This window comes from Ascaphus truei, chromosome 4, assembly GCF_040206685.1.
Source record: "Ascaphus truei isolate aAscTru1 chromosome 4, aAscTru1.hap1, whole genome shotgun sequence".
NCBI lineage: Eukaryota > Metazoa > Chordata > Amphibia > Anura > Ascaphidae > Ascaphus > Ascaphus truei.
Genome location: NC_134486.1, coordinates 312,317,076 through 312,331,995, shown reverse-complemented (window position 1 = coordinate 312,331,995; position 14,920 = coordinate 312,317,076). Strand labels below are relative to the sequence as shown.

Here is a 14,920-nt window from a genome sequence, read left to right as displayed (position 1 = left end):
ACTGTAGACTCCAGTCTTCAGCCTCATTACCAACACTTCAACTCCTGAATCCATCTATTCCTCGTTGGTCTGGGTGTTCCAGCCCAAGGCAGTAACTGGGAATCAAAATGTGTCTCTCTGGTAAGCATATGTAGTGCTGCCTACTCAGCCACTTCTTTCTTAACTGGAGAGTCTGTGGGTTTTAGACCTTAAAACAAAACAGATTTTTTGAATGTGCTTTATTTTTTTGCTTTTGGGTCCTTTTTGCAGGAGATGTACAGTGTCTGAATGTCTGCAACTTTTTTTTTTTAATGCAGGATGTTGGCGAAAGATGAGCTTGTGGCCACACTTCATAAATGTGTGGACGTTTTAAAACCGTGTTCTGGAAAACAGCTTGGCAGTGCGTTGGTGAAGCTGGAGGCGTTCCTGGTCCACTTCCAGAGCCCGGAAGGCAAGTGTCTATCACGCAGCTCACTCGGCTGGCAGGAGATAAAGAATAACACATGGTGGGGGTTTTAACCTGTGTCCACCCACCTGGGTGCACCTTTTTACTTGTAGCCATCTGAGATGCCGGGGGGTGGGGGGGGATAGCATTAAATTAAAATTGAAAGCCTATTTAGAAATGAATTTGCTGCAATTCCAAGTAAGGATTAACATAACAGAATCTAACCAAGTGGAACTCCATCTAGTTAGAGAACCAACATTTTAAAGAATCACTCTGATAGTTACATTTGCTGCCCTCTTGCTCTCATACTACTCAAACAATGTCACAAAAAGGACAAGGGTCTCTATGTTGGATTACCTTGCTTTATATATACTGTACACGAAGGGTGAGAATGCTTGATAGGCATTAATAACCATGGGTAACAATACCAACAAGGCTGGGGAGGGGGTTACCAGGCAAAGCCAGACCTAAACCGTGCCCCGCGGCTCCCACCTGATACGCTACCTACCAACCCAACTAGGGGCAACGTCAAACTCGCCACTGGGTGACAGACCGCAATTGGGAGAGGAACCCCTCCCCAGTTGAGATCATCAACCCCCCTGGTTGAGATGAGCGGATGTGAACGGAGCACAACCTCAACAAGACAGGAACAAAAGAATCATGACAGGGTAGATCCTATTAAAGTTATATTTATTCAGCTCACATACGCAGCAACAGGTTAAAAAAAAAAAAACTACGCGTTTCGCGCTCCTGCACTTTATCAAGAGGTCTTGAAGGTTGTCTGAATCTGCTCACATTTTTCCCATTTTAAAACAGCATATCCCAAACTGTGGCAATCTCTTTGTATGTAGTCTGGTCAGATGAAGAGATGAAGTCATGTAATGTTATTGAACTAAAAATGAACAGCAGTAAATGCTTTGGGGGTCAAATATAAAAGTAGGAGGCATCGCAGAGACATACAAATATTGCCGGATAAAAAAAAAAAATAAGGGGAAAATGCTTCACGGCTGAAGGGAAAACAGACCGTAGCACAATAAAGACGTACTGTATACCAAATGAAAACATGGATGCAATCCCCCATCATAAGGGGCAATATAGGAGAATATCACATAAGGCGAGCAAGAAACAATGGCCCAGATACATCAAGCAGTGGTAAGGAAAATCACTAAAAAAAGTTATCTCCAAAAATTAGCTCAACCCCGTTATAACGCGATCCGTTACAACACGAATCCGCTTATAACGCGGTGCAAGCGTGGCTCCCAATTTTCGTATTTATGAATACTTTTACAACACGATTATTGGTATCTTAAATACTTTATTGTACAATGCATACAATTGTACATTATTTCTAACGCGATCCAATTATAACGCAATGTGATTCTTTGGACCCCAAGCACAGCGTTATAAGGGGGTTGAGCTGTACATTTTTCGTCAACTTGCATGCATAACACCTCCCAGTTTTCCTTACCACTGCTGGATGTATCTGGGCCAGTATGTATTGATTGGAAACAAAGCACACACTGCACTGGGCTCTCCCTTCAGCTATTGGAAGTGGTAAGGACAAAAAGGCCTAAGTACGGTTCTAATTAGGGTAAATCACATTTGGGGGTAAAAATGACTAAATGAGTCCCAAGTATATGACAAAGGTAAGTCATGTGGAGTAAAAGAAAAAAAATAATGAATGATTGTCTAAGGAATCAGAACGTTTCGGAACATGTCTCTTGTAATGTGAGGCCTGTCCTTCCTGTGTCTGTCCCCACCTTGTGGTATCATTTTAATGTGTTCTATAATCATGCATTGTAATCAGGAAACATGTTGTGTTCATATGTCATTAAATGTCTTGCTACAGAGTTCTTATCCTCCTTAGAAGGGCCTTTTCTGAAAATATGCGAGCACATTTAATATAGCTAAGATGTTCAGTATAATGCAAAGATGCCGTTCCCTTGCACATTTTTGCTTCCTCACTATACTGTACAGTAGGATGTCTGTTTTCGCCTCTAGTTTTTCTTCCCCTCTTCACTGACTTTTTGTTACTAAAAATGTAGCCCCCAAAATGACATTAATATGACTGATAAGCTCATCCCATTTTGTGACATCACCACTGCACTTCAAAGAGCCTTATTAGAGAAGCTCAGGATAGGACAGTCACTCTGATCAGTCCCTTTGAAGTCTGCATGCAAATGTGCGCTGCCTGCTGGGGTGGAGCAAATGAGAAGAAGAAAAAACCCAGCAGGAATTGTCATGTGAAGACACTTCTACAGGCTTTGGGCCTTTTTAAAATCAAAAATAATATCAACAGCTAGGAAATAAAATAAAAACAATGAAAGTAATCTGCTTTAAAGGGCATCACAGAAAGAAAAGGAAATGGAGAACAAAGTATTAGGGACTGCTCCTTTTAAAGCAGCAATCCCACTCCCCTCCCCCAATGAATGCCAACGAGATCATAATCTGAACTGGCAGTTCATGTGCTGATCTATTTTTTCCCCCTCTTGTCAGCTGTTTATTATATTATTTTATTATTTTCATCAGCTGTTGTTTTAATGTGTGTGTGTGACTGGCAGCAGCCATTTTAAACTTCCTTGGAAGTCTCATTTTCAGCAGTTGGTATCTCCTGAACGCACCTGCAGACTGTAAACAGCACAGCATTGATTAAGATGGCAGCAGAAGGGTTTCACAGTGGTAGAGGACATGTTATTATTATTATTATTTTTTTATGGTGAGTAGAGGAAATTGCTGCTTAAACCCTTTGGTTGCTCCTAGGTAGTCACTGCCCGCGGAGGGCTTTTTTCCTGCGTTCTAACTGTGTCCATAGTGCAGGATACGGTGCGAGCTATGTAGCTCGCACCGAAACAAACACTAGGACGCCAATGCATATGTGCATAGTGCACGTGCTAGCGCATGGACATGTGCTACAGGGAGACCGGTGCTTCGAGATAAAAACAAGTTTCTATTTCCCGCCCGACGCCGGGTCACGTGAGCGGTTCGCCCAATGAGGGCGAACCAGCTCCGTAACGTCATGGCCGCGCACCCTGACACACCTCAGCTTGCAGGACAGGAAATGTCTCCTGCTTGCAGGTAAATGTGCGCTGCGCAGAGGAGTGCGGAAGCTAGCGCGTTCTACTATGGATGCAGCCTAAGGCCGTGATTATACCAGAAATCTCTGGCGATGCCGCTTGGTGCTACGCTGCGCAGCTTCAAAACAAAGCAATCAAATGCAATGAAAGCGCACATACCAATCGCGATGGTAGCGCCGCGACGAACAAAGCTTCTGTCTCTTGAAGAGATTTTGCTTTTCACAAGCGACGGCCGCATCAAATGATTGGCAAGGCCAATCACAGTGCATCTTAAATAAACCAGGAAGTGATGAACTGGTCATTTCTCCTCTGCAGTAGTGCTACAAATCGCTTCTGCATGTGCACATGTAGCACCGCTGCGTCGCTACGATGACATCACCGGATCTCTCTGCAGCTCTGCAGTTTCTGGTATAATTGAGGCCTAAGGCTACAGCCCCAGTCACTCCACGCGTGCTGGGGTTGGAGTGCCTGGAGGCGCGTGCACCGTGTCAAGCCGTGCCACTGTGTTCTGTGAGGGGAAAGACAAGATCACGATGGAGGGGCGTGGTGGGGGCGCGGCCATGACGTCACACAGCTGGTTCGCCCTCGTTGGATGAACCGCCGCCGTGACATGGCCAGGGCTCGTCGCCACTAGTAAAGACAAAATACTTGTCTTTGCAAAATGTCGCGCATCGCGATCTCTACACACACTCGTGCGCGCAGGCAGGTGCTGGACCCGGCCTCAGTGAGGGGCGGATCTTGTTCCTGCAGCACACGGGGACCTAACCTAATGAAGCGCAAGCCACGATTTGAAGGGAAGCGAGAGGAGGAGGACGCCTCTTCCGTTTCAGAGTTAAGGGCCGATGCGATCATGTGACCGCGCTGTGCTATTGGGGTCGGCCTGCACTCACAAGGTTAAATGACTGCTACATAGACAAAGACCGCAAGCGTATTTAAGCAAATACACAACAATATCGCTTTGCTAGTTACACAGCTGGGAAATGAAACTTTATCCTGGTTCTGGGATGGCTAAATGTATCTCCAGGCTATGAATTTGCTACATCCACAGCAGCCGTTTGTGGTGGAAAATGCTAATTTGACGTCTTAATTTTATGGAGAGCTGATTCTGTGCATGCACAGCGGTGGCAAGCGGGGCCCACAATATAGGGGGAGGGCCGCAGTTGTCCAGAATGATGGAGCTGGCTTAATATCACGATGCTCATATTCTGTTCCCATCCATAGAAGTAACATTAGTGCTTTTGAAGCTACAGGGGCTGTGCCAGGAGTTACAGCAGATGCTAAACACTAAGTTCTCTTACATGTGTTTTAACTTTGGCTTCTGAATTGTCTGTGTTGACTCAGCTGCAGCTGTGAGCTTTGGAGGCATTAGCACCAGCGCACTTAACCCCTTCACTACTAGATGACATTTTAACACAATGCAAACTATGTGGGACCTTAAAAGCCAAAAAAAAGTCTGCTCAAATGAGCATGTACCGGTTTTGCCCCATTTATAAGGCGAGATTTTTTTACAATAAAGTTAAGTTGAAAATACATACTTCACTTATCGGGCCCGCCCACTTTGCGAGCCAATCAGCAGTTGGATGCATGAGGTAGGTGGGTAAAATGGAGGATGCTCCACCTTGGTAGCAGCCATTTTGCTTGTGGGAGGAAGCTGAGACAGACAGTGAAAGTTTTTTTTTGTTCACTTTACATGAACCATGGGGTACCCCAGAGCTCAACGGTGACACTCAAAACTCTGAGGGAGCCCCCCAAATGCCAAGATATTTAATGTTTTACATTTGCAAGTACTTTCAAGGAAATACAAAGAATGCGGCTGGGTCACCCAATCAGAAGCTGCAATGTCATCTCATGATGATGTCATGACCACGAGGCCTTTTGTGTCTCCCGAGCAATAATTCTTATAAGTTAATGTCAAAATTAAATAACCCAGGAAGGAGGGAGCCGGGATTTTAGCTCCGGGACCACTTGTTTTAAAAAGGGTAAAAAGCAACGGATTATACAAACGGTGCAATCAGCTGCTTATATGACTGACATTCAAATAGTAATCAATAACATGAACTAAATAGTTGAGCAACAATATATAAAACCAAAAACACTAAACTAACCAGATGAATATATTATAATGACATACATTTATAAAACATATTAAAACATACTATTAGAATTAGAAATGTATACTAAGTGTATAATAGTGTTGTGTATAATAGCGTTGATGACTGGAAGGACAAGAGGATAAATTAATAAAGTAGCTCTCGATAAAATAAAAGGACCAATAGAGTAGACCAGGCCTGCACAACTCGTAAAGTGAGAAGGGCCGAACTCCTCCAAGGAAAAAAAAATTGGGCTGCACGGGTAAAATCATCATCATCACCATCATCATCTCTCCATTACCTCATCATCATCATCATCATCCTCCTCATATCTCCCCCAGCACCCTTCATCATCATCCTCATATCTCCCCCAGAACCCCTCACTATCAACCTTTGCGATACTCCCCATCTATCTCTCATACTCCCATTTCTCCCCCTTGAACCTCACATCACTCTCCCCCTGCACCTCACATCCCTCTCCCCCCTGCACCTCACATCACTCTCCCCCCTGCACCTCACATCACTCTCCCCCCTTGCACCTCACATCACTCTCCCCCCTTGCACCTCACATCACTCTCCCCCCTTGCACCTCAAATCACCCCCCATGCACCTCAAATCACCCCCCTTGCACCTCAAATCACCCCCTTGCACCTCAAATCACCCCCTGCACCTCCCATCACCCTCCCCCCTGCACCTCACATCACCCATCACCCTCTCCCCCCCCTGCACCTCACATCACCCACAGAGCCACCAACAGAAATCATGGGACAAATGAAAGGAGCAGCCCCCCCCCCCCCCCCGAACCCATAGCGCACCTACCACGAAAAAATATCTTTTGGCGCGCAACTTTTACTTAACTGTTTTCTTATTGTGATACAGAAAAAAACATTACAATGCAACCTGTTTATTTTTATATTTTCAACTAAAGACATGTGACTGCCTGGGTGGGTGAGTGGGTGAATGACAGTAACTGGGTGGGTGAATGGCGGTGGGTGGGTGGGAGAATGACAGTGACTGGGTGGGTGAATGACAGTGACTGGGTGGGTGGGAGACAGTGATTGGGTGGGTGGGAGACAGTGACTGGGAGTCAGTGACTGGGTGGGTGGGAGACAGTGACTGGGTGGGTGGGAGACAGTGACTGGGTGGGTGACAGTGACTGGGTGGTGGGAGACAGTGACTGGGTGGGTGTGTGACAGTGACTGGGTGGGTGACAGTGACTGGGTGGGAGACAGTGACTGGGTGGGTGGGAGACAGTGACTGGATGGGTGGGAGACATTGACTGGGTGGGTGGGAGACAGTGACTGGGTGGGTGACAGTGACTGGGTGGGTGGGAGACAGTGACTGGGTGGGTGGGAGACAGTGACTGGGTGGGTGGGAGACAGTGACTGGGTGGGAGACAGTGACTGGGTGGGTGGGAGACAGTGACTGGGTGGGAGAGAGTGACTGGGTGGGAGACAGTGACTGGGTGGGAGACAGTGACTTAGACAGTGACTGGGTGGGTTGGTGGGAGACAGTGACTGGGTGGGTGACAGTGACTGGGTGGGTGACAGTGACTGGGTGGGTGGGAGACAGTGACTGGGTGGGTGGGAGACAGTGACTGGGTGGGTGGGAGACAGTGACTGGGTGGGTGGGAGACAGTGACTGGGTGGGAGACAGTGACTGGGTGGGAGACAGTGACTGGGTGGGTGGGAGACAGTGACTGGGTGGGTGGGAGACAGTGACTGGGTGGGAGAGAGTGACTGGGTGGGAGACAGTGACTTAGACAGTGACTGGGTGGGTTGGTGGGAGACAGTGACTGGGTGGGTGACAGTGACTGGGTGGGTGACAGTGACTGGGTGGGTGGGAGACAGTGACTGGGTGGGTGGGAGACAGTGACTGGGTGGGTGGGAGACAGTGACTGGGTGGGTGGGAGACAGTGACTGGGTGGGAGACAGTGACTGGGTGGGAGACAGTGACTGGGTGGGTGGGAGACAGTGACTGGGTGGGTGGGTGGGAGACAGTGACTTAGACAGTGACTGGGTGGGTTGGTGGGAGACAGTGACTGGGTGGGTGGGTGGATGGGAGATAGTGACTGGGTGGGAGACAGTGACTGGGTGGGAGACAGTGACTGGGTGGGTGACAGTGACTGGGTGGGTGACAGTGACTGGGTGGGTGACAGTGACTGGGTGGGTGACAGTGACTTACCTTGACCGGGTGGGTGCAGGTTGCCGCCGGACGCTTTCCCCTTCTGCCCCCGATATCCCTGCGGCAGCTGCCCGGGACGGGAGTTGGGCTTGGGGCACGGGGGGTGGGATCGGGGGGAGGGGCACAGGAAGTGAGCTTGTGGGGGGGGGGCACGGGAGGTGAGCTCAGGGGGACACGGGAAGCAGGCCGCAGGAGGAGCTGGCTGTTAATTCCCCCCCTCCCCCCCGTCCCACGTTGGGAGCAGGGGGGAACGGGCCCGTAGGAGAGGAGCTGGCTGTTACTTCCCCCTCCGTCCCACGTTGGGAGCGGGGGGGGAGCGGCCCTGCGCATGCGCGCCGGGACCACAAGGAATTGCCGCCATTTTTTTTTTTTTATTATTTATTTAATTAACTGGCGCCCGGCCGGAGTCATCGCGGGCCGCAGAGAGAGGCATGCGGCCCGCGGGCCGTATGTTGTGCAGGCCTGGAGTAGACCAATGGCAGAGATAATCCAACGTACTACTGTATATGCATACAGATGCAGCGGACGTTATTTTAAGGCATCATGGCGCCGTTTTCGTGTGCGCTGATGTACCCCACGCGGCATGAATGCGGCCAATCACCCCAGGCACACGGGTTTATCGCGGTTGCTTTGTTTGAATTTTATGGATTGTGTGCAATTAAACGCAATGAAATGAATGAATTGTAATGTGTACAGTACTGTGCTACTGTGTCAATTTCAGGTGTTTAAAAACCAGAACAGTAAAATGCCATTTTATGCACTCGCCTGCACTCGCGTCTAAAAGTGGTGCGGTTGGAAGAAATCCCGCGCCATGACATGGGTATTCCGAGGTATAGACCGCGTGATTTGTTAAATAACGGCCGCTGCATCTGTAATTGAATAGAAGAGTGCAGAACAAAGGGCAAAACATGGGTAACAAACACCATTAGGCCTCATCCATAGTGCAAGATACGGAGCGAGCTACATAGCTCGCGCTACAAACAAACGTGTGTATTCCAAAGCGCATGGCCATAGTGATTGCGAGCATCCCAAAAGCAGAGGAGACAAACTTGTTTGCTACTGCAGCGAGACAGTCTGGTTATGTAAGCGGCTAACAGCCAATGAAAATGTAGTAAGCTATTCTGCCTGAATACTGTTCAAATTACTTGGTCAGTTGAGTTGTGCTTGCTGTGAGAATATGGACAACTCAACTATTGAAAATTTGATTTCTGAGGTTTACAAACGTGACCCTTTAATTCATACCATGGCAGAAATATCAATTTCTGGAGAGACGTTTCTGATGTATTACTTGTATATAATTGTTAATTTATTATTTTTTGTTGTTGTGTATAATGCTTATTTCAATGCATCACATTTTATACATTTTTTTTTTTATCAAGGCATGTTTTCATGCATGACAGTGTATATATGTTTGCAGAATACCTGTAAATTGCATGGCATTATGCATTTTATTATTTGCTAAAAGTGTGTTCTCATGCATGACACTTCCTTGACACGCCTCTCCCCATATCATGACCGCGTCCACCCCCTTGCTCGCTTTCCAAAAACCTACAGTCCACACATCGCCGGAGAGGAAAGCTTGTGCGAGGCAAATAGCACTGTAGCAGTCTCGCTCGCTTTCACTATGGACAAAGCCTTAGGCTAGCAAATGTCTATACTAAAATGCTAGTATCTATGCATTTGTTCAGACCCAATGGTGAGAGAATGCCCATATTCTAGATCCAAAAGGATTCACGAATGCAAAAAGATTTGAACCTGTCCCTCCTAATTGGGAAGCAGGGATATGTTCCAATCCCAAAATGGTAAAACTTGCGGGATCTTTTGAGTGACTAGATAAAAAATACCTAGGGACACTGTGTCGCTCCATCAAGTTCCATCAATTGTTTAATTACACATGTAGTCTATTTACTCTCCTGTTCTTGTGGTATCCAATACATAGGACACACCAAGCACCCCCTATGTGTGAGGTTCCTTTAGCATAGACGAGCTATCATTAAAGGAGTTCTTGCACATACTGTAGTCACGCAGGTGATGAAATGCATTGGGACATGCACTGACATATTCAGCAAGCTGATGCGGAAGTAAGAGCTGTGTGTGAGACGGGACCGACCGTGGCCTTTTTTCGGAACTATTTAAAAGCTTATATTAAAATATGTTTCTGCTTCCTAAATGTACTATGCTTTTTGCTGTCTGCAATTAGAACGGTTCTTATGTGTTTGACCATTGTAGTTTAAATGTGCATGGCCGCTTCTGCTGTTTTTTATTTGCTTCTCAGATTTGTTTCCCATGAAGGCTTCAGAGAGACTTATCAGAGAAGCGGTTTTATCCTGAGTCTCTCAGATAAGGCTCTGTGAAGTCAAGAGTGTGGGAAGAGTGGATGTTGCAGCCATGTTACCTTCTGTATTGGGCTCCAAAATAAAACCGTTTAGAAATAAGTTAGCCGGGGGGGGGAGGGAATTTGGTGGGAACTAAGAAGGTTAAACATACACCTTATCATATCATTATGTTAAGATGTCTTTCATCTCCAATACTGTGTGTGTTCCAGTGGAAAGTTTGGGTGGGATGGAGGATGAAGATACTTCTCCGCAGAAAGCCCTCCAGAAAAAGACAGATTTGTATCAACTTCAGAAGGTCAGTATATATTTCTTAATCAGTTATAGTTGGGGACCCTTCATTTTCATTTTATATTTCATTTTTCCAACAGCAACAAAAATGAGTGAACAGTATAAAAATGTTTTTTTTGGTGTGTAAATGTCCGGGTTTATTTTGGTGGCGTTAATTCTAGGAAAAACTTAATGGTTTTATTTTACTACATTTAGACACATTTTACCGCTTTATGTAAAGATATGCTGGATGCTTATAGGGACTTCAGTGTCAATTTCAGAAGTTCTGCATGTCGTATACAAAAGTATTATTCAAATACCACATATATCAAATGCAATGTGTTGTATTTTCCTAATAAAATGATCTATATTGGATAATGCAACATTTGGGAGAAAATTGGCAAACAAATAAACAAATAATCGTGTTTTGTAAACCCCGGGGTTTTCATTCAAAATGGTCTAAACCAGCGGTGCGCAAACTGGGGGGCTGGGGGCGCGAGACTATGGGGGGCGCGGGGTTTACAGGGGCCCCGGGCGCTTCCCGAAGGTACTTAAATTAAGTGCCAGGGAAGCGGCGAAGGCCTCTGTAACCCTCACTTACCTTGACTCCGGCGGCTTCTTAGACAACTCAAATGACGCTGCGAGGTCATGACGCCGATGCCGGAGCGGAGGTAAGGGGGGGGGGTGCGCGGAGAGAGGGGAACTGCTGGCATGGGGGCGCAGGGAAAAAAAGTTGTAGCTCCCCTGGTGTAAACGAAGGGGCTGGATTATAATCTCCACTTTTCTTCAGTCCTGTTCTACTTTTGTGCTTTCTCCTTTTGCGATGCTCCTGTCTCATTCTGCCCTCTTCATTGTAAGACTCTAGAAACTTTTCGCATAAGTCAATGAGTGGCACCGGTCATCCTGATCGTGACCCCGTGGTCACGGGCAGGCCCATCAGAACGTGAACGGACGTGGATCAGTGAATGTCACTCTAGAAAGTTAGCATTCATAGCATGACATCTGCCCTGTACATCATAGGGGCCCTAGAGTGCCGTCCCTCATGCTGTTCAGGGTATGTCTTGGGGCACTCAAATTAATACACCAAGACAAATGATGATGTGGATACACAACTGTTCTTAAACCTGTGGTGGGAGAGTTAGATACTTCTCTTCATTGGTGAAGTCTTTCAGAATCCATTCTGTCATAATCCTTTTAGTGTTCTTGGGGAAACATCTGGAGGGATTTCCTAAATGGGATTTGCAGTGGTAAAGGACCCCTGGCATCAGTATGTGCATGCTTAGCCCTGCAATTGCACAATCTACCCCTGACTGTCATCAAAGTGCAATGTAATAGCAGACTTATCTGGAAGCAGGAAAGTAAGATGCTGGATATTTCAATGAACTGTTTATTTAAGCCACACTGTTGTTTTAACAAAAATCTAAGACTTTCAGTCGGATAAAAATGTGCTGCGATATTTATGATTCTAACCTTCATTTCCAGGGAAACATCTGCAGATGTATTTATTTACTTATAAAAATGTTTTACCAGGAAGTAATACATTGAGAGTTACCTCTCGTTTTCAAGTATGTCCTGGGCAACATTCAATCATTCATGTCTCTGTCAGACAATCTCTTGAATTCCCTTAAGTAAGCAACTGGGAAAGATTTCTGTCTCCTACTGTCTGATCTCCACTGTAAGATTTAATAAGTTGAGGAGACAATGGGTTATACTTCTCTGTGTGCCCTCAGGGAATTGTTTCTAAAAGCTAGCAATGGGGGCATAAATCGTACCAAACCAGATAAGCCCTTTCCCACTGACAGATGTGCAGTTAAAACAAATGTCAGTTGAATCAAAAATATTTTTTTTTTATATTCTGCTAAAAGATAAGTTTAAAAACGCACTGATTTAAATCCGAGTTCAACAGCAGGTCAAAGAAGCACTTTTATTGGAACCTGATGTTTGATACAAGTGATGGCTAGAAAAAGTTCGTAAACCGCGTCTCTCTTTTATGTAGACATTGTTAGAAATGAAAGAAACAAGAAGATCAAAGAAACCAACCAAGTTTGAATCACTCCGTCTTGAAGTTGTGGACTTTATAGACAGTCTTGTAAGGTGTGTGTTTGTAGAAGGTGTGTGTGTGTGTATATGTATAATAATTTTATATATATATATATATATATATATATATATATATATATGCAAATATAGCTGTATGCTCATCTGCATGTCTTAGGCAGGTCTGCAACCCCGCCTTTCCCCATTATCACCCAGCATACAGCACTTCCACTGCAGCAAGGGATTCTGGGAAATGACATGCAAATGAGCACACAGTGTCACTTTTTGCCTCAATAACCATTTTTAACATGGTTCCCTATAGGCTTAAGCTTGCTGCATGGTCACAGCTTTGAGCACAGCCAGGGTTAAGGTGCATACCCAGAAAACCACCCACAGACAGCTGTTTCGACCTTGATGGGTCTCATCAGTGTGGGGTTGATTTTACTGGGAATGCAAGAGAGGCTTATGGGATAGGCCAAACCATAATACTGAGTTAAGTTATGGTGAGTAAAAAAAGTGACAAAAACCCTCCACAGGAAAGCAAATATGCAAATATAGCTGTATGCTCATCTGCATGTCTTAGGCAGGTCTGCAACCCCGCCTTTCCCCATTATCACCCAGCATACAGCACTTCCACTATATATATATATATATATATATATATATATATATATATATATATATATATATATATATAATCAAAGGCTCCTTACCAGGCAGACCAGAGAATCCAGGGAATCCAAAGCAGGCACAGCAAGGAAGAGACAGCACACTTGTTAGCAAAAAGAATTGTATTAGTGAAGGGTCCTATCAAGGGTCCTGTTTTTAGGACCGAAACGTTGGTGTTTTGTGCCTGCTTCACTAATACAATTCTTTTTGCTAACAAGTGTGCTGTCTCTTCCTTGCTGTGCCTGCTTTGGATTCCCTGGATTCTCTGGTCTGCCTGGTAAGGAGCCTTTGATTGTATTCATTCATATGGGACTAAGCACCTGTCCTCATCTGTATTTGTGTGCCATCTGCTCTGTTACCTATATATATATATATATGTATGTATGTATGTGTGTACGCATGCACGTTATTAAAAATATTGTATTCATATTATATTTAATGCATATGCAGCAATGGACATATCTTCAGTAGCTTTCTGTGGAAGAGGTATATCTATTAAGTATATTAACCGCATGGCGGGTAGACTTTTCACAGCTTTGGATTTTTTAATGTATCCTATTAGAGCATTGGAAAGATGTTGAATGCAAATAAAGTCAACTGTGTCCAGTGTCTGCTCAGCAAATGTTTATGGGACAGTTATACAGGATTGTATTTTTGTATTCCTTTGCTGGTGGTTTCATTGGCAAAATAAAATGGCATGACTGTTCTATAAACTCTTTCTGTCTAAGAAGGTTGGGCACCTTTGAGTTATTAAGCATTTACTTATTCTGTATGAATATTAATGGTAAGTGTGTATTTGCACTAAGATTGAACGTGCTGCTGCCTGATAGCTTGTGTTCCTTTTACATGGAAGCAAAGCGTGTTGAGACTCCTAACATCTGTACAAGCTGAGTCCAGGAAACGTTATGCACAGTCCATGGTTTTCATGTGCAGGCAGCAAAGAATTTGCTTGGAGTGCTAGCAAGCTGAGAAATAATCACATCAGCTTGAACAAATAAAAATGCTTATTTTTTTTATTTTTTTTTGTCAGCTTTACTCTTTTTTTGGCACCGGCACGTAAACCGAAGTACAGCTTTTTTTTCCCTTAAGTCCTTACAAGCCGTGAAACATGATTTAAAGTTACCTGTGCTATGAAATGAGATGAATGCTTTTGTATGATGATCTGTCATTTGCTCTCTAATGAAGATGGATTTGAAGAAGATGCATGCTAGAAAACCCACAGACCCATGCATAGTGTATAGGTTGATCCAACAACAATTCCTTCTACTTAATATTTCCATAAAACTCAAAGGTCTTTTTTTTTTAGCTAAGTTTGTTTAGAAATGTTCCCACTTTCTGTTTCAGAGAGTATCTTGCCCCCCCAGAAATGCAGCCTTTGCATGAAGCGGTATATTTTAGTGCTGCTAGTACCCTCCGCAGGCATTTGAACGCTGCACCTCGCGTTGCTCTGCACACTGCTCTGAACAACCCCTCTTGCTACTTGAAGGTAATAGTTGTCTACAGCTTTCCCGTTGTCTCCTTTCAAAACTGGAACAAAAATGCACAAGCTTAGCATCAAATATGTTATATCAATGCCTGTTGGTGCGTACATTTTTCATATTTTATGCAGCAGTATATATTCATACTGATCTGCTTCTCTTGTTGAATACGTTCACATTGAATGCAGCGCACGGTTTGGTCAGAGTTGTGACACCTCTTTCCTCTGCATCCTTTCTTCTGAGCAGTCGTTAGAATGTGACGGTGGATCCGTTTCCAGTGCTGCACCGGATATCTGTATTGCGTACAAACTGCACCTTGAATGCGGGCGTCTGATTAACCTCTATGACTGGTTGGAGGTAC

At 45.0% G+C, this 14,920-nt stretch overlaps 1 protein-coding gene across 5 annotated transcripts in view; it reads left to right on the top strand.

Annotated features, from left to right (window-relative positions):
* Positions 1–14,920, top strand: part of ORC3 (origin recognition complex subunit 3) — a 56,455-nt gene that overhangs the window by 39,239 nt on the left and 2,296 nt on the right. For all 5 annotated transcript variants that reach the window (XM_075597846.1, XM_075597847.1, XM_075597849.1 and 2 more), the window contains 5 exons: positions 297–430; positions 10,318–10,403; positions 12,372–12,469; positions 14,426–14,567; positions 14,806–14,916. In XM_075597846.1, the coding sequence (XP_075453961.1) occupies positions 297–430; positions 10,318–10,403; positions 12,372–12,469; positions 14,426–14,567; positions 14,806–14,916 (571 nt within the window). The remainder of the gene's footprint in view (positions 1–296; positions 431–10,317; positions 10,404–12,371; positions 12,470–14,425; positions 14,568–14,805; positions 14,917–14,920) is intronic.